The sequence below is a fragment of the Diceros bicornis genome, chromosome 18, assembly GCF_020826845.1.
Source record: "Diceros bicornis minor isolate mBicDic1 chromosome 18, mDicBic1.mat.cur, whole genome shotgun sequence".
NCBI lineage: Eukaryota > Metazoa > Chordata > Mammalia > Perissodactyla > Rhinocerotidae > Diceros > Diceros bicornis.
The window spans coordinates 41259609-41278616 of record NC_080757.1 but is presented as its reverse complement, the minus strand read 5'-3'; the positions used below and the strand labels follow the sequence as shown (position 1 = coordinate 41278616).

Below are 19008 nucleotides of genomic sequence, written 5' to 3'. Positions count from 1 at the left end.
ACACAGGATGTGGACTGTGACTGAGAGAGGTGTGACTAGATCAAGTTAGAGGATGGCTGTGCTGCAGGGTGGCGAGGTACACATGGTGCACCATGACTGTCGGCCCCACCCTGGATTTATTTTTGTTTTAGTAACTACTTTTACTTTTATTGAGATATAAGTCACATACCATACAATTCACCCACTTAAAGTGTACAGTTTAATGTGGGTTTACTTTTAGAGTGGAAATGAATTCATGCATTCATTCAACAACAATTTGTAGGGCATCTATTAGAATGCATCAAGCTCTGTGCTGGTGCTTGGGATCCCTGGGAAATAGGCCCTGCCCTCATGGTGGAGACAGGTGAGTGTCCACACAAAGGACTTACATCTTGGGAGATGTGCTAAGAGGGAAATTATCAGGGGCTGGGACAAAGAATAATGGGGCTGGGGAAACCAGGCCTGGGGAGTGACATTTGAGCTGAGGCCTGAGTGACAAGGAAACGGCCCTGTGACGGTCAGGGGTGCATTCTGGGCTGAGGGAACAGCAGGGGCAAAGGCCTCAAGACAGGAGTCAGTTGGTAGGTGTGAGGACCAGGAAGACACGCTGGGAGACTGGGTGGCAGCCCTGTGCCCTGCCCCAGTGGGTGAGGCATGGCCAGGACTCCTCACAGTGGGACCTTCTCTCTAGAAGGCCTGGTCCACATGAGGCCTGCCTGGAGCACAAGGTGAGTGAGCAGCAGTGATACATCTTTGGATATAAAAACCATTTCTGTCCCCTTCCTTTGGGGGGCAGAAAGTCCCCTGTTTTCTTACCCTGTTACTGCCTCCCAATAATGGAAAGATGACAGGGCTCTTAGGAGGTCACGCCACTAGCCCCTGCCCCCTGCCCTCCCCTGCTTGGCTTCATGCTTCTGCCTTGTGCACCCATGGTGGGCCAGTCCCTGGGCACTGACTGCCTGGGAGGAACCAGAAGTGACCCCAGCAGCACATAGCAGCGGTGTTTCCCCAGCAGCCATGCTGGCTGTCTCCCCTGGCCTGGGGAAATGGTTCCTAGGAGCAGTCTGGAGTCTGCCATTTGGTGCTCACTTCCTGAGTGACTTTGGGCCAGTTACTTAACATCCCAATCTTTTGTTTTCTGGCCTGTAAATTGAATGCCATCCCTCCTGGCACCCAGTAGGTGCTCCATGAGTGTCAACGTCTTCCTTCTCCCTGAGCTTCCCCGCCCCCCTCCCCGACCTTCCCCCCCACCCCCCACAAAGAGGGACCAGTTTGCAGGGAGTGGAGGAGGTCACAGCAGGCCAGTGGGAGGTAGCCACTTTGAGGTCCCCTCCGTGAGCTCTGGGAGCCCTCGGGAGCTCACGGGCTCTCAGGCCTGCCCGACCAGGGGTAGGGAGGACACTCACCAATGGGCCCAGCCCTTGCCCCGGGAGATCCCCAGGGTCTCCCCTCGCCTCCCTTCCCACGGCGCCCCACCGCTCAGCCCCTCTCCCGGCCGCTCGCCTGCGCTCCGCTCCGGGCGGCGCGGCTCCTGGCACCTGCTCCGCGCGGGCCGCCCAGGGGCGGGCTCGAGAGACGAGGCGGCTGCCCTGGGACGCGCGGGCCGGGGACTCACCCGCCACGCACGGCCGGGAGCCACGAATCCGGATCGCCCCGGGGGGCCGCGGGCGGCTGGATGCGGCCGCGCTCGGGTCGGGAGCGCCCTTCAGGTAGGCGCGGGCGCCGGCCGTGGGACCGCACTCCTGGCTCCCCATCCCGGAACGAGGCGCCGCTGGGGCTGAGCGCCCGATGGGGCACGCGCGGGTGGGCGTGTGGGTGGCTCTGTAGGGCCGAGGGCAGCGGCGAGGACCCTGCCCCTCTTTGTGTCGGGGGAAGGTGGGAGACAGGAACCGCAACTTAACCAGAAACCGAGTTTGGGAGTGGGGACAACAGTGATGACAAGAAGGACTTCCAGCTCCCGGTAGCGGGGGGAGGCTGGGGACCACCGAGCAGAGAGGGTGAGACCTTCAGCCTAAAGAGGGAACCATTCTCGGCAGACAGGGGGCTTGACCAAATAACCCACCTTCTTTTCCTAAGGAGTTTAGAGAATCCAAAAAATCAATCCACCCTTTTCAGCCCCTGGGATAGAACAGAATGCAAGGGGTGGGGGAGGGGAGATCTCCTATTGTTTTTTGGGGGATGCAAAGAGCACACTTGCCACGCGGCCCCTGCACCTCCCTCAGCACAGTCATTGGAGGCCTTTCTGGCCTGCCCCCGCCCCCTTCAAGGATGCCTCATCTCCAGCAACAGCAGAGGTTGGCCCTCCCACCCTCAGGAGGAGGCACAGCTCTCAGATAGTCCCCGGACCTCCCACCCCTCCTCCCTCTAGCTCCCAGAACTCATTCCCCCAACCCCAACTTGGAAGTGCTGATGGGGCCACCATGGCAGGGAGTGGAGTTTGGGGGAGCTACCGCTCAGTCTTGTGGGCAGTTGAGCTGGGAGAGCAGGCTGTGGTTGAAGCTGAGCTGTGCCAGGATCCTGGGCCCTGGTGTGTGTAAAAGGGGGGCATGGGGGGTGGGGGGGCATCTCAGGCACAACAAGTCAGGTTTCCTAGGCCTTGCCTGGCAGCAGAGGCTAGAAAAGGAGGTACTGAGGTTAATACCCCACCACCACCCCCTTAGAGGCAGGTGCTCTGTGTTGCCCCTGTGGACCCTTCAAGGAGAGATGCAGCTTAGATAGCAAGAAGGACTTCCTGAGGATGGCTTGAGGGTCTTTTAGGGGAGTCTCCTTGCCCAGGAGAGGCAGCCTCTGTCTTTGGGGGTGTCAGGAGGGAAGAGGGCCCTCTGGGACATCCAGCCAATAGGGGGTGAGGACAAAACAGACTGGAGGAGGGGAAGTGGTGGGTGACCTCATCTCTGGACCATCAGTCTCCCTCACCTCCCATGCCCTCTGTCTCCCTTCCTTGGAGCTGGAGTGTTGACTTTCAGAACCTCTTAGTCAGCTCACTCCTGAAATCCCTAGCACCCAGCAGTCCCCAGGGGAAGGTGACAGGCTTCCTCTGTCGTCACTTTGGATGGGAAGACAGACACAGCTGCCTTGGGTTGCCCAATGGAACCCCCCCCCCCCACTGGGCCCCTGACACCTGGACAAACTGTTGCCCAGTCCCAGGACCCCCTGCTCTGGCAAAGCAGAGATGTGTGGGCTGGGGGTTGGCACGGCTGGCCCCTCTCAGGCCATCCCACTCCTCTAGGTGGGGGTCTCTGGCTCATCTAGGGAGTCGTGACCCTGGGTGACCCCAGCTCTCTGGGCCTATGGAATGGCTGGGGTGGGTGCCACTCTGTGGTGGCCACACACTGAAGTGGGTTGTTCTTCTTCCTCACCCTGCAAATGGGTCAGCCTTGGGAGAGGGGAGGTAGCAGGGACGAGGGACCAAAATGCTCGATGGTGGCTCCTCGGGGCCATTGAGGGGGCAGCCGGGCCCAAGAAGGCTCACACTCTAGTAGGACAAGAACAGATGAGGCCTCTCTTCTTCCAGAGGCTTCTCTCTGCAGCTGGGTTGGTGGGGAGGGGCAGGATCCCACACTCCTGCTTGCGACCCTGTGAGTGACTGGGATGGGGGCCGCCAGGGTCTGAACCCCCTGCCCCTACGTCATAGGATGGGAGGGAACTGGCCCTACTCACTTGCCTCTCTTTTTGACTCTGAGCCTCAGTTTCCTCATTTGTAAGCCTCACAGGGTTGTTATGAGGTTAACGGAGGCAATGTTTCTACAGTGGCCAGAAGGCAGTGGGCCCTCACCACCTGGCAGTTCTTTCTCCATATCCACCCCGCCTTTCTCCAGAGACAGAAAGAGACAACTACAACTTGGCCTCCCCCCACCCCCACCTTAGAGGCAGCTGCTCTGTGTTGCCTGAAAAGGGCCTAAGAGATTAGCCCAACCCAACCCCCCTCTTTAAAGACAGGAAACTGAAGCCCAGAGGGGCAGGGACTGGCCCAAGGTTGGCCAGCCTGCCAGGCTCCCTTCTCAGAGGCAGGGCCTGGGACCGAGCTCGGCGTGGTGGGAGGGTAGATGTTGGCAGACGTGGGGGAAAATACCAGAGTGTAATTGGGCTCATTAAAGGTTTGATGAGGGAGCCCTTCATGCCCTGCCAAAGGCTGGGGAGAGGCCTAGAACCCTCCTCTTCTGTTAACCCTTTGGCAAAAGCAGCTCTTTCCCTGAGGACACCCTTCCCCAGGTTGCAGCTGAAACAACTCTCTGCTCTGTACTTTATGGCCTCCAAAGTCCCTTTCCATCTGTGGATAGGCAGGCAGAGAATTCCACCGTACTGCAGTGCCCGAGGACCCCGCTGAAACCTGGGACCTTGAAGTTCATTCGTCGCTGGGGCCCTGCCTGAGTACTCCCCACCCCCTCCAGCTCCATATGGATGGACAGACAGACAGACAGGCAGACAGCAATCTTGCCCTCCATCAGCTCTCCAGCTCTGCTGCATGCCTGCCTTCAAGTGGGTGGCCCCCTCCCATGGTCCAAGCGCCCCTCCCGCCCCCGCTGCAGCCTCAGCCCATCTTTCAGGGAAGGTGAAAACAGAGGGTGCTTTACCCCCCTTCCTGTGTAAATCACAGACAGACAGACACCTGGGTACATGCATGCTCTTTTCTCTGCTTTTACCTTTCCTGTCCCAAGTTCAGTTCAGTTCTCCTCATTTCTTCACACCCCTTCCTCCTGGCTTCTCTGGCTCTGGCCCCCACTCTTCCAGCTCAGGTGTGGCACATCCTGGCCTGGCACCCAGGTCTGTTGGGGCTGGGCACTGAGCCTCCCCGGAGCCCTTCTCTGAATCTGCAACCCCTCGCCACTTGGCAGTTCAAACGAGGGCTTGGCAGGCTCTAAGGAGAAGTGAAGTAGGGCAGTGGTTAAGGACTTGGGCTCTGGAGTCAGACAAGTGTAGGTTCAGGTCTGGCCATCATCCTCTCAAAGCCTGTTCTCTAATCTGTGAAGTGGGATAATAGGTTAATAACAGTGCCCACCTCATGGGCTTGTCGGGAAGCTGAAAAGAGAGCCTATCTGTGAGGAACCTGGCACACAGTAAGCTCTCAATAAATGGGGTTGTAATTATAAAGAAGAGGTGGCCTGGGGAGCTGGGTGGTAGAGAGGGAGGCAGGGGAACTTCTAGAAGCAGCGCTTGCACTGTCTTTCCATGTACTTTGAAGCAAGTCCACTCCCCTGCTCTGGGACTCAATTTCCTCTGCTGTTAAAGAGAACGTGTGGACCAGGTCCTTTCCAAGTATAGGTCCAGCTAGGATGAGTCATGCTGGTTCTGACTAGAACCCAGCGCAGGGGGTGCTGACCCGCTGATGCTCACGGCAGGGGTTAGATCAACCTGTGTGTGCCCTAAAAATGGCCCACTCCTCCCAATTTCCTGGCTGGGAGCCGTAGCTTAGCTGGAGTGGTGTAGCTCCTGCGGGGACAGCTGGGAAGGCTGGGACAGGTGGGGCAGGCTGCAACAGGCCCAGCGGCCTGGCTTGGGGGACACAATTAGCCCCGGAATCCAGGCGGGCCCTGTGAGTCCAGAGGCTATATATCACCGAGGTTTAATCAGCCCTGTGGCAGATATTTGCTTTCTTGGGCCATGTCCTCAGCCTGCCTGTCATAAATTGTACCGAGATTTCAAAATACCCCTGTCTGCTTGCTGGTGGGGCAGGCAGCTCTCCTTGGCAAGGCCAGGAAAATTTCATGCTCCTGAAGCCTCTTCCCCCTGGCCAGTTAAAACCCCCTCTAACACTTTCTACTTGCCCCTTCTATGGTACTTTCTACCTGCCCCTGCTTCCTGCTGGGAGAGTGGGGGAAGACTTGTAAGGGTAGGAGGAGAGCTCTGATGACCTCCATCTAGAGGTGAGAGAGTGCAGAATGTTGGTGAGAGGCTCCGTGCCCATTGGGAGGGCCTTCTCACAGGTGGTGGAGTGACCTTCCAGTGTGCCTTCTGTGGGCAGAGCTGTGCCCTGGACCCCAGACATGGTGCTCAGGAACTTGGCATGGCTCACAGGGGTAGCCTAGTTGCCCCAGAGTGTGGAGGAGTGGGGTGGGTCCTGCCAGGTCCCCTACCGAGTTCCACCTCTTAACGTCCCGCTAAGATGCTCGCTGCGCCACCTGGAGGTTATCTATGGTGCTGCAGCCCAGTCACACCACCCTGCAGAGTGATGGGGCCCTCAAATCGCCAGGCACCTCTTGGGGCACAAGGGTCTGACCCACGATGTTTTAGTTTTTTAGGGATGCCATAACTAACTAATACAAACCAGGTAGGCTAAACAACAGAAATTTATTGTCTCACAGTTCTGGAGGCTAGAAGTCCAAGATCAAGGTGTCATCAGGGTTGAGTCCTGAGGGCTGTGAGGAAGTCTGTTCCATGCCTCTCCCCCAACTTCTGGTGGTTTGCTGGCAATCTTTGGCCTGTAGAAGCATCACCGTGATCACTGCCTTCATCTTCACATGGCGTTCTCCCTGTGTGCATGATTGTGTCCAAATTTCCCCCTTTTATAAGAACACAGTCATTTTGGATTAGGGGCCCACCCTACTCCAGTATGGCCTCATCTTAACCTAACATCTGCACTGACGCTATTTCCAAATAAGGTCGCATTTCATATTCTGAAGTGCTGGGGGTTAGGATTTCATATGAATTTTGGGGGGACACAATTCAACCCATAACACACGTCGAGTGTCAGATGCTCAGTGAGTCTCATTACATGATATGGGCACAATGACTCCCACACCATGACAAACTACACTGTGACATGCACATGAAGTGAATGACACAGATTCACCTCAACAAAGGATGGGGTAACAGAGACATTCACAGTGACCCAGGTACACATGACAGACGCAGGGTGACAGAGAAGGTGACTCTACTCAAAGATGCAAGACACAGACACACCGTGGATTATTAATAGCTAACTTTTATAGGACACTGAGAAGTGTTTTACATGGATCAGCTCATCTAATCCTCCCAATGTGCTTGTGACTTAGGAACTGTTACTTATCACCCCATTTTACAGATATAAAGATGAGGGCACTGAGGCTCCAGTCACACAGCCAGTAAGTGGCGGAGCTGGGATTGGAAACCAGGTGTGAGTCAATATAGAGTTCGTACTCTTAACCACTGTGCCCCTCTGTTCCATTCACACACAGTCCCCACACATGTAATGACAGACCCTTGTGTGGGCCCACTGCCCACAACAATGACAAGCAGCTGACTGAGAGCAGGGGCTGGGTCCAGGGACTGTGGGCAGGGAGGGTTCTTGGCTGTGGACTTGAGAAATTCATTTTCTCTCTTCAGATGTGGGCTCTACCCCTGGATGTGTGGCCTTATGAGAATATGATGACATCATTTGACTTGACTTGGTCTAATTTGCAAAATGAGCATGAGCCTAAAGACACAGGAAATGCCCTTTCGGGGGATGTCTCAGTCGGTTCAGGCTGCCATAACAAAGTACCAGAGACTGAGGGCCTTGAACACCAGAAATTTGTTTTCTCACGATTCTGGAGGCTAGACGTCCGAGATCAAGGTGTCAGCCGGACTGCTTTCTTCTGAGGCCTCTCTCCTTGGCTTGGCTTCTCCCTGTGTCTCCACATGGTCTTCCCTCTGTAACTGTCTGTGTCCAAATTTCCTCTTCTTCTGACACCAGTCATACTGGATTAGGGCCCACTCTCATGACCTCGTCTTAACTTAATTACCGCTTTAAAGACACTCTCTCCAAATACTCACATTCTGAGGTACTGGGAGTTAGGACTACAACATATGAATTTTGAGGGAACACAATTCAGCCTATAACAAGAGCGATGGGCTCAGTCACGCCTCCCTCAGGCCCTAGCCTTGGGGGTCCCCCAGTCTGAGGGAGAGACACAAGTCAGGAATTCTCTGCCCCGGTGAGGGGGACACAGGCTCTGCCCTCAGGAAGTCCCCAGTCTGAAGCAGAGGCAGGAAGCCTGCACACAGATTCAAGAAGGAAGTGAAAATTAACAGTTCAGTCTGAGAAAGGTCGTTGGGCTGCCCCAGAGTAGAGCTGGTTAGAGGCAGAGTCAGGCGGGAAAGTTTCAGAGAAGTGAGTTTGAAAGGAAAGACTGTGGAAGATGAGCAGCTGGAGGGGTGATGTGTGTGCTCTGTGGGGCCCTGTGTGTGTGTGTGTGCACGCGCGCGTGTGTGCGTGTGTGGTCCAGGTCTCTACTAAAAACACTACTGTTGCCACCGCCTAGGTGGCCAAGACAGCAGGGGGCATCTGGAGCCACGTGGGGCAGGAATGGACGTGGGGCAGGGGTGGGGATGCCTTCACACACTGTCACCCTTTGTGAATGTCACCCAGCTGGGTGCTGGACACGGGGAGGTTACTTTCTGCAATCAGCCCTCTGGCCAGCAGCTGCCGTGTCTCCAGCAAGTGCCACAGGCCTGCCTGTCATAGGATTGTCAGCGCCTGCCGCGGGGCTGAGAACAGGGCTCTGGCTTCCCGAAATGTGACTCCACCAACCTCGCTGCTGCCTCTCCCTCTGTGCCTACCTGGGCTCCAGGACCCGAGTCTCCCTCCCTGAGTGATTTGCTCTGTGGCCCAGTGTGTAGACATTTCTGACACTCTTCCAGATACCGCTGCATTTTAATGCTGCTTTGTTTGAAATTGACCCCATTTTGCTCCCATCTGCCATCCTTGGGTTGGGGCTCTCAGAAAGCCGGGGAGTTTTGGCTGGGACATGGGGCTCAGGCATCTCTGGGTCTTGAACCCCTCTTGCTCCTTCCATGTGTTCACAACACTTGGCCTTTGCTTCCTGTCTCCTTCTATCTGCTCAGGTATGAAGCGGCCCCTGAGCCCATCTCCCCCGGGTGAGAAGGAGCCCCCCATACCTGGAGCTGCTGAGTGTCCCCCTCGGCCGCCAGAACCGCCTAAGCCCAAACGGGAAAGAAAACGGCCATCGTACACGCTCTGCGACGTCTGCAACATCCAGCTGAACTCGGCCGCCCAGGCCCAGGTGCACTGTGGTGGGCGGGCCCACCAGAGGCGGCTCCGGCAGCTCAGCCTGGGAAAGACCCCCACAGGGCCAGGTCAGTGTGCAGGGGTGCTGCTCCCACAGACTTGGTTCTGGGCCCCTGGGAGGGGCTCTGGGTCTGTGGTCTCTCTCTGTGGGGTCTTTGGATCTGGGGTGCCCTCAATGAGGTCTTAGGGTCTGAAGTCCCCCAGATGCCGTCAAGTTGTATATTACACGCACCTGGACAACCTTCTATGGGGTCTCTCAGGGTCTGAGGGTCTTTAGGTCGGAGGCTTCCTCTTGAGGTCTTTTTGGGTCTGGGGGCTCTCCCTATGGGGTCTTTTGGGACCAGGACCCCTAAGCAGCATTTCTCCAGTCTGGAGCCCCCTGGCAGGGATAGACTTTCAGAGAGGGTCTCACCTGCGGGGTATCCCAGGCTCCTTCTCTGGTCTCTGAAGGCGAGGGTCAGCAAGGTACATGACACTGTGACACTCTGACTGAGGGACGGTCAGGGGAAGGGCCTGCTGGGCCATTTGGCTGCTGACTCCTAGCCAGGACTTCTGCCTCTCCCTGGCTGGGTGACTTGGCAGAGCTTTGGCTGCAAGCACTGAAGGGGCCGCTGGCTGGGAGGCAGATTTCTGGAGGAAATGGGTGAATGCTTCGTGAGGGTGATTCCAGCTGACAGGCACGTGGGGGCCATGGGAAAAGTGAGGAGAGGCGGGCTGCTGGCTGGCAGGGGAAACAAGTTCAAAACCAGCCCCAGCGTGGGAGGTGGGAAGGGCTGGAACTTCCACCTTGTCCTTTGGGGTGGCCACCAGATACCTGCCTTGCAGCCCTGGTTGTAGCTTTTCCAGAGGGCTACACTCTGAACTCAGACACCCCTTTGAGGGCCGCCTGTTATTTTGGTGATTATTTGCGGGGCACCCACTGTGTTCCTGGCACTGTGCTGAGGCCTGGAGCCGAATAAGTTCCAGTCTTACTCCTCACCACCCTGCCCCTCAAGACTGAGTCTATCTTTGGGCTGAGACAGACACAAAAAGAACAGATGAGAGTTGTGGGTGCCATGGGGGACATACCCCCAGGGGTACAAAAGAGAAAGGGCAGTTATACCCGGGGGCACCACAAAAGGCCTCTTGAAGGAAGCGGGGGTGCACTGAGCTTTGGGACATGGGTCAGGGGAGAAGGGACTTTGCAGGCAGAGGTCACTGCATAAGCAAAGCAGGGAATGCTCTGATGGCTGGTACTAGCTCCTCTACCTGAGCACTGGGGCTGGACCCAAGGGTGTGACTCTGAGTAAGAGTGTATCTGACTGTATGGATGTTTCTGGAATGTGTGTATGTCTGAGTTCAAAAATCACTCATTAATTCATCAAATACTTATAGACAACCTGCTATGTGCAAGCTGCTGTTTGGGGGATTCATATTTTTTTTCCAGCTTTATTGCAGTATTATTGACATATATGTAAATTTAAGGTGTACAATGTGATGATTTGATATACGTATATATTGCGAAATGATTACCACAATAAGGTTAGTTAACACCTCCATCTCCTCATGTAATTACGATTTTGTGCATGTGTGTGGTAAGAACAGTTAAGATCTGTTAATAACTCTCCTAACAACTTTCAAGTATATACTACAGTATTGTGCATTATAGTCACCATGCTGGACACTAGATCCCCAGACCTTATTTATCTCATAGCTGGGAGTTTGTACCCTTTGACTGATATCTCCCCATTTCCCCCACCCTTCAGCCCCTGGCAACCACTCTTCTACTCTCTATTTCTATGACTTCGGCTTTTTTAGATTCTGCATATAAGTAAGAACATATCGGGCCGGCCCCGTGGCTTAGCGGTTAAGTGAGTGTGCTCCGCTGCTGGCGGCTCGGGTTCGGATCCCGGGCATGCACCGACGCACCGCTTCTCTGGCCATGCTGAGGCCGCGTCCCACATACAGCAACTAAAAGGGTGTGCAACTATGACATACAACTATCTACTGGGGCTTTGGGGGAAAAATAAATAAATAAATAAAATTTAACAAACAAACAAAAAAAGAACCTATCAACATCTGTCTGAGAATTCGTATTTTTAAAAGGCAGCCTAGCTGCCATCAGGAAAGAACTTTCTAAATAACTACATGTGCAGACGAGTTTGCCCAAGATAATAGCAGGCTTCATATAGGTGGGTACGGGGTGGTTCGAGAAGTCAGAGGGAGAGGTGAGCTGACAGAAGTCAGGGAAAGCTTTGGAGAAGTGAAATTGAAGTTGGATCTTGGCGAGGGAAAGGGAGTCCCAGGCCGGGAGACAGCTTGAGCAAATGCACGGAGCCCTGAGGCCAGGGCTTTCCAGGGGCAGCGGACAGTGCTGGGTGTACGGCCTTGTCCCAGAGAAGGGTTTTGAGCAGGAGTAGTTAGGGTTTTAGAGGTCTCCAGCAAGGGGTAAGGGTAAGACTTGGGGGTACATGAGAAAGAAGGGGGTAGGATGGAGGAAACAGATTCTGGGGCCTTTTCTGTAGCAGAACTGGCAGGACTTGGTGACTGATGGGATGTGGGGACCGATGGTGAGGGAGGTGCCAAGGATGACTCTAGCTTAGGCGATGCTGTGATGGGCAGTTCCGTTATCAGAAAGGGGGGCACCGAGAGGGAGCAGAGCTGGAGAGCAGTGTTGGGTGGGGAAGGCCAGTCCTGTGGCCCGTGGACACTGTCCCGCTGTGCTCCCCCTAACATGGCATCTTCAGGCCCTCCTTCCAGGCAGTGATCCCCATGGACCAAGCACTCCCTCCCCTGCCCCCCACCGATGCCAACATGGAGAGAGCAGATGGGATGTGAGGAGGAAAGACCACAGCTCCAGATACCCGTGGCCAGAGACAGGCTGCCCAGAGGGATGGGGACCCCTTCACCTGGCTTTCCTCTTCCCACAGTCCTCATCCCCAAGTACTGGGTAGGTTTGGGGGATCACCAGGAGACACAATGCCAGGTACTCCTCTCCAGATTATTAAATGGGATCTATTAAGCCATTGTCCCTCCGTTGTCCCTCGATCTGTCCGTTGCCTAGCCCTCCAGCCCTGTGCTGGCCCCCTGTGGGATGCCGGGACTCAGCCCTGAGTGTGCTCAGTGCCTGCCCTGTGGGCACTCACCGTCTAGAGGGGAGACAGCCTGGGGCCAGACTTTCACAACTGCCACGTTGAGAGGAGCAAGCAGCATTGTGGGAGCATGGTGGAGTGGTGGTTGTGCCTAGGGCGGGGATGAAGGGTCCTCGGATTTCTGGGAACCCTGGAATTCTGGGGCTCCGGCCAGAGAACATGCTGTCCATTGGCCTGGTTGTCTCTGAGCCTACTCCAGGCCATGACCCCTCAACACCCATCCCTCCCATGGATATCTCCTGTCTCCCTGGGTCCCTGAGAGCTGGGGGTGGGAGAAGCAGCCCCCAGCACAAGGATGCTGGCAACTGCCCCTGGGGCAGGGGGGTGGGGGTAAGGGGCCTCAGCCATGCTGAAGGCCCTCCCAGCCTGTGGTGGTCCTGGGCAGAGACCCTTAAGGTGCAGCTGACTGGGGCAGCCTCCAGCCTTGGAAACGGAGGGAACCACACCTCCTTTCACGAGGCTGGAGAAGTGTGAGGAGCCCTCAAAACTCTGCTTTGTTCCGAGACACTTGAGGTCTCAGTCCTGTGGCAGCCGGAAGGATGCTGGAGGTGTGGGGGTGGGACGACCCAGTCATGCACTTGGAGGCTTCCTCTCTGGGACGCCTCCTGGAGCTGTCACTTTGATCAGGGGTCTGTAGGGCTGGCGGCTTGCACAGTGACAGGCCGTCACAGGCAGTCAGGCGGGGACCCTCTCCTGCTCCTGCCCCTGAGGCCTCCCGTGGGAGCGAGATGCAGGGGCGGCTCTTCTCTCTCTGAGCTTCCTCGCCAAGGCCTCCTTACTCAGCCACCCCAGCTCCCAGCCCTGAGTGCACCTGGAACACCTGGGAGGGGGCACAGGACGGGGACACAGCAGGTACCCCACACTTCCCCACCCCCCTCCTCCAGATACTTTCCCAACTTTCCCTGCCCACCCTCCACCCCACCTGTCTCTGTCTCCACACAGCAGGCCTTTTCATTCTTCAGGAATGTGTCTTGGCCATCTTTCACTCCCCTTACCCTGCCTCCCACGGGGTGTGGGCACCAGGAACCCACCCCCACTAAGGCTGAACTCAGTGACCCTATTGACCATCACACACACACACATACACACCCCTTAATAATTTTAGGTGGTTCTTGAACATCTACAGAGAGAAAGGTTTGCTGGCTCAATCCTCCTAGCTCCAGCCTCTAGTGCAGATGTTGGGCCAGCACAGGGCATGGGGGACACCTTGGCAAGGAGCTGTGACCTACCCCTGGTGCCAAGCTGAGTGTCTGCTTAGGAGCTGAACTGTTGGCAAAGTACTTCCACATGCACATGGCCTTCCCGCCTCCCCAGCCATCCCAGGAGGAGATGATGGCATTCAGTCCTCACTTTACAAATTGGGATGTTGGAGCTCAGAGAGTTTAAGCAACATACCCAAAGCCACACAGCCGGGTTCAGATGCCAGCATGTCTGACTCTAAAGACTATCTCTCTCACATACACACACACACACACACACACACACACACACACACACACACACACACCTGTGCTGCTGAGAACGGCATATATTAAGAGAGACTAAGCCTTAATGTTTTAGGAATGGGGAGGAGGGATGGCCCAGAGAAGGCAGACCGGCTCCCAGGACAGATGATTCCACAAGTGCTCAGGACCCTGGCTTCTCCTCTGCCCTGTGCCTTGGTGTCCTCAACTGAAAAATGGGGAGATGCCAACCATTGCCCGCTGTACCTAGGCTGACTAGGGACAGGGAGGGCAGCCTCCTAAAGCCAAACAGTCCCTCCCCCTATCTCTTGGCAGGACTGACCCAGCCATCTAATTCACCCCCTCCCACCGTCCCCCTATCATCCACTGCAACGTGACACCAGAGTAGAGAGAAGGGGATTTCAGAAATAGCTTAAGCCCTGGCTTACTGAAATGGCCAGAGGGGCCTTGGGTGGGGAGTGCAGGGTAGACACTAAGGGGGACAGGAAAACAGAGATGGAGTCAGACTATAATGGATTTCAAGGCAAAGAGGCTGCAGCTGCACCAGACGTCCCTGTGCCTTTGGGGGCAGGGAGGGATCAGAGTGGCAGGTGGAGGCTGTCCCCTGCCCTGCGCCCTCAGACCTCCCCTAGCTTCAGTTCTAATCAGTGCCCCCATCTCCTCTCCAAGTCTTTGACTGCAGAAGCCTCTGGCTTCATTCTGACCCCCAGAGATCAAAGACCTTGAGCTCGGGTCACGCCTGAGTCACCAGCTTGATGAGCTCCTCACCCCACAGATGGATTAATTTCAGTCCCATCAGGAGGGGCCCCGGAAGCCCTCCAGCCTGTCCCCTGTTGCTTCATATCTTGCTGAGTTGCTGGTTCCTCCTCAGTGCCCCTCCAACCCATCCTGAAGCCTTTGGGTGCATGTTTCAGAGAAACTGTGCTCCTGCAAGACCACTGAGAAGTTCTTGCAGTCTAACTGGTGCCTCCTGCTGCTGTACTCCTTAAGTGGCAGATGAGAGAAGTGCCCCTCGCTCTCACTAGACAGCCATCACATCCCCCTCCCCCAGGTGTGAACCTGACCATCAGCACCTCCCCCCAGGGACCACCAGGAAAGGCAAGGCTGTCTGGGTGCAGAATTAGGGGGCTTAGCTCAGATCCCTGCCCCCGAGGAAGACAAAGATTCTGTCTGTGTCTGGGTGGGTTAATTAGCTCTGGGCTTGAGTTTCCTTCCTCTCCCCACCCCAGCAAGTCCTTCCTCCTAGAGCCTCTTCCTAACAAACCTGTTTTCAGGAGCTGCTGCTGCCAACCCCTCCCCAGACCTTCTTTGCGGCTGGGCCTGGGTACTGGCTGCTCCAGAGATTACAGGTTATTGTCTGGTGGAGACAGGATGCTGAGGGGGCGGGGGGCTAGCACTGGGACCTGGGCTTGGAATGCGAGACTGGATCCAGCTATGAGTTGGCTGTCTCCTCTCCCCCTTTCCACCCCCTCCCAGCCACCAGGTGCTCAGGTGAGTAGAGAGCCAGCCAGTTTTCAGGAAGAGGAGGGGGGAGGGGGAGGAAGGTGCAAATGGAGGAAAGAGAAGAGTGGGGGGGGGGAGAAGGGTGCGGGCAGGGGAGGGGTGTCAGAAGTTCTAGCTGACCGGATGACCACCCCCCCTTTCCTGGCATTGCCCAAGCAGCATGTCCAACAGTCTAGGTACTGGACTAAGAGGGCAAGCCACCTGGGCTCCCTTCCTCCCTGCCCCCACCATGGCCAACGCTCTGGGATGAAGTGGTACCACCTCTCTGAGCCTCAGTTTCCCCTTCAGCAAAAGGAGGTAAATCTAAGGGGATGGTGGGCAGAGGGTGAGTAAGGCTTGACAGGAGCATGCGGGCTCCTACAGCAGCAAGCCCTGAGACAGGGCTTCCAAGTTCAGCAGCAAGAACTTTCTGGCACCCAGGGAAGGTGCTCACGGTGCCTCCTTTCCTGGAGGTCTCTGTGGGCAGGGTCAACTCTTCGCTTCAGCATAAGAAGCCCTAGGCAGGGACTCTCCAGGAGTGGGGGGAGTGGACGCCCCCTGACACCCTCCCCCGTCCCTGGTCTCCACATTTGCCCCATACTCGGCCCTTGGGGAAGGACGTGCCCTGTTCTTTCCCCCGGTGGTTGGGATGGGGGAAACCAGGGAATAGGCAGCTCCTTCCTGGCAAGGGGGACGGGGCCCAGTAACCGCCTTTCCAGGCTGGAGCAGGAGTCCCTCCCTTGCACCCTCCCCTCCTGTCCCTCACATCCCCCACCCCTTCCCTCTGTCACTCTCTGCCCGGGTTTCATTTGCTCCTCACTCTGCGTGCTCAGCGGAGCCTCCAAAGGCAGAGAATGCTCTTGGGTGAGTGCTGAGGACAGGGGTAGGGACGAGGGTAGGCCCCTCTCCTCTTGCTGCTATTGTTGTTCCCCAAAAGTTGTCTTCAAGAGACTCCAGTAGCCAGTTGACTCTTGGTACCTTCTCCCAGGTCCAGGGCTGGGCAGGGGAGCCCCCACTCTGGCTGGGAACAAAGGTGGGGTGGGGGTGGCAGGAACGGTTGGGGAGCTGGGGTCCACCCTGCAGGAATGAGGTGCGCTGCACTTTGGGGCAGATGCGCGTGTCCAGGGAGCCTGTGTCAAAGGTTCCTTGTGTCAGACCAGACCTTTGACTGATCTGCCTGGAGCCTCCCAGGAGTATTAGCGGAGGGGGCTGAAGGGGGAGTTGTTACTGCTGCAGAGAAAGAGAGAGAGAAGCAGAGAAAGAGAGAGAGAAGCAGACAGAGGGAGAAAGGCAGAAAACAGGATGGCTTTGACCTGAGGTCCAGCCACTATGCTGCGGGTCAGCACCGAGCCCCCCCTTTCTCCATGGTCTCCTGGCCCTCTCCTCTATGAGGGAGACATCCAATATCCTTTGAGGGGTATTTTTGAGAACCCTTTCCATGGTGGCCAGGGTTGGAGGAAGTGGGGCTGGGTCAGAGTTCCTTTGTGACTGGGCTTGGGGGTCTTCCTCCAGCACGGGGAGGGGGACAGTCTGGAACATCTTGAACGCTGGCCAACCCAGAAGGGGGTTGGGGGCTCTGGAGAATGTGGGGAGGACCCCCTGGCCATGGTGGGAATCCTAATCCTAGGGGGAGGGGGCAAGCAGGGGGTCTTGGTTCAACCTCCCTTTGGCTTTCTCTCCCTCCTGGACTCCCATTTTCTTTGCCGAGTTTTGGATTTATCTGTAATAGAAATGGCAACTTTACTATTTGAGGTGTGTGTGTGTGTGTGTGTGTGTGTGTGTGTGTGTATGCCTCGGGGAGGACCCTACCACCTGCCCCGATGACTTGTGGTCAGCAGAGAGAGAGAGAGATTCTGGGTTTGGCTACATGAGCTTGTATGTCAGATGCATTTAATTTTGTAAGGGGGGGTCTGTGCACGTACCTATCTCTGGGGAAACGTGTCTGTATCTGGATCTTTGTGATTATGCATCTCTTTGTGATGGTGTGTGCCGCTGCACGCCTATTGTTTTGCATTGTCTGTATATGCCTCTGTAGGGGTCTGTGTGTCCTCGAGTGTCTGTCCCTCTGGGTGTATACGATCTGAGTGGGTCTTTGTTGATCTTGCCTGTCTGTGTGTACGTGCACGCTTGCGCGTGGCCTCCGTGCCTGCCTTTGCTCCTTGGCCAGCATGGGTATCTGTCTGTCTCTGCATGTGTACCTCCTCCATATGTGCACACATCAGCGTGCGTAGAGGTTCTCATCATGGGGAGATCCATGTAAGTGTGTGCCTTGACGTCTGTGCCTATCACCATCTGTGTGAGTGTCTGTGGACCACAGGGTGTGTGTCCCTGTGCTCTTCTGTGTGTGTCTTTCCCAGTGATGGCAAAACAGCAGGATGTGGTTTCCCCAGATCCTCTTCCTCAGGTGGCAGCCAGGATGATGTTATTTCATGAGACACCTGCTCTGTGCCCCTGCTCCAGCCTCAGGTGGACCCCTGTTGGTGGCCTCTTCTCTGCCACTCAGTTTGGTTTGCTCATGTCTGACCAGAGCAACAACCTGCCTCTTGAGGCAGCCGTCCACTGAGCTGTGAGTCCCAGCTGTGGACCTCTAGCCAGGGTTGGGGAGGGGTTGCTCCGAGACACTTAGCCAGGGTGGCTGTTCTGCTGCAAAATGCCATGAGAGAAGACCCCCCCACACACACTTGACCCTTTCAGAGAATTTGAGACCCGTCGGGCTGTGTGCTGCCATCCTAGGGCAGGTGTGGGGGCTGCGGTGTCTCCCTTTATTTGAGTATACCCACGAGCCAGGTGGTCACGCGAGTGCATGCATGTGCCGTGACTCATGCATCATCCCAGCGGCCTGGGGGCCAGGGTTCACAGTGAATGTCAGAGGCAGACGGTGGGTGGCACAGAGCGCTGTGTGAGGGGTGATGGGAGGAGTTCCCATGGCTACCCGAGAGGCCCCAATCTCAAATCAACATGTGACCTAGGCCTTGTGTGGGAGAGGAGTGCACCCAATGGCTGGAAGGCATTTCTGGGTGACTTTGTGCTGACTGGAAGGGGAGACTGGGTCACCAGTGCCCCGGCACCCCCTCTTCAAATGGCCTCCACACCCAGCTCCTCATTTGGTCCTCAGACTCATTCCTGTCCTGCCCTTTCCTCCTCACCCAGCTGTAATTCCCACTTCATAGATGAGGAAACTGAGGTTCATAGCTAAGTGTCCAGCCCAAGGCCTCAGAGTTCAATGTCATTGGAGCTCCCTTGCAGGCCTCTGGACTCCAGGTCCGGGATGGTTGGGCTGCCACAGCCCTGCATTCCTCCTGCAGGGAACCCACATCCTCTCCTCCTCTCTCTGGGGTACCCACACAGGGGTGAGGGTCTCTTGTGCATCTGAGAGGTCCCTTCCTCTACACCCCCTTCTGGCATCCCCATTACAAATAACTCATTAGATTAAAACATTGAGCTCCCAGATCAAACCCCTCCTGAGGTCCCTGGAGGGTCAAAATTCCCAGCACCCACTGCAGAGCCTCCTGGATGCTTCTTCCATCCATACCTGCACTCTACCTTGACCTTTGTGAACCAGCACTGAACTTTCAACTTCCCGATGCTCTGCTAGTCCCTAGAATGCTCTTCCCCTAGTGAATTTCACTTATCCTGCTGTGAAACCTAATTGACTCTCCAAGCGACCTGCAGCTTACACCTGCTCCTCTGTGATGCCAAAGCATTCTGTGCATAACTCTCCCAGCACTTGCCAGAGTGTGGCCTCCATAGCGCTCTACGTTTGTCTCTCACTTGTCAGCTCTCACCTGTGAGCTCCTTTAGGGACCGACGGCTACAGGTGATGGATTAATGACTCCTGTCCCTCCCGCCCTCGTGGAACGTCCTTCCTGCGGTCTAACCTCCGTCGCTCCTGCTGCAGCACGGGAGGCCGAGGGCGACGCCGGGCTCAGCGCGCGCCGGCCCGGAGCCCCGGCAGGTGGGCGCGGCC

General features: G+C 56.2%; 1 protein-coding gene across 1 annotated transcript in view; it reads left to right on the top strand.

Moving 5' to 3' along the window:
• ZNF385C (zinc finger protein 385C) overlaps positions 1-19008 on the top strand; it is a 52008-nt gene that overhangs the window by 15363 nt on the left and 17637 nt on the right. Inside the window, exon 2 of the mRNA XM_058560990.1 lies at positions 8782-9033. Within this exon, the coding sequence (XP_058416973.1) occupies positions 8784-9033 (250 nt within the window). The 5' untranslated portion in view covers positions 8782-8783. The remainder of the gene's footprint in view (positions 1-8781; positions 9034-19008) is intronic.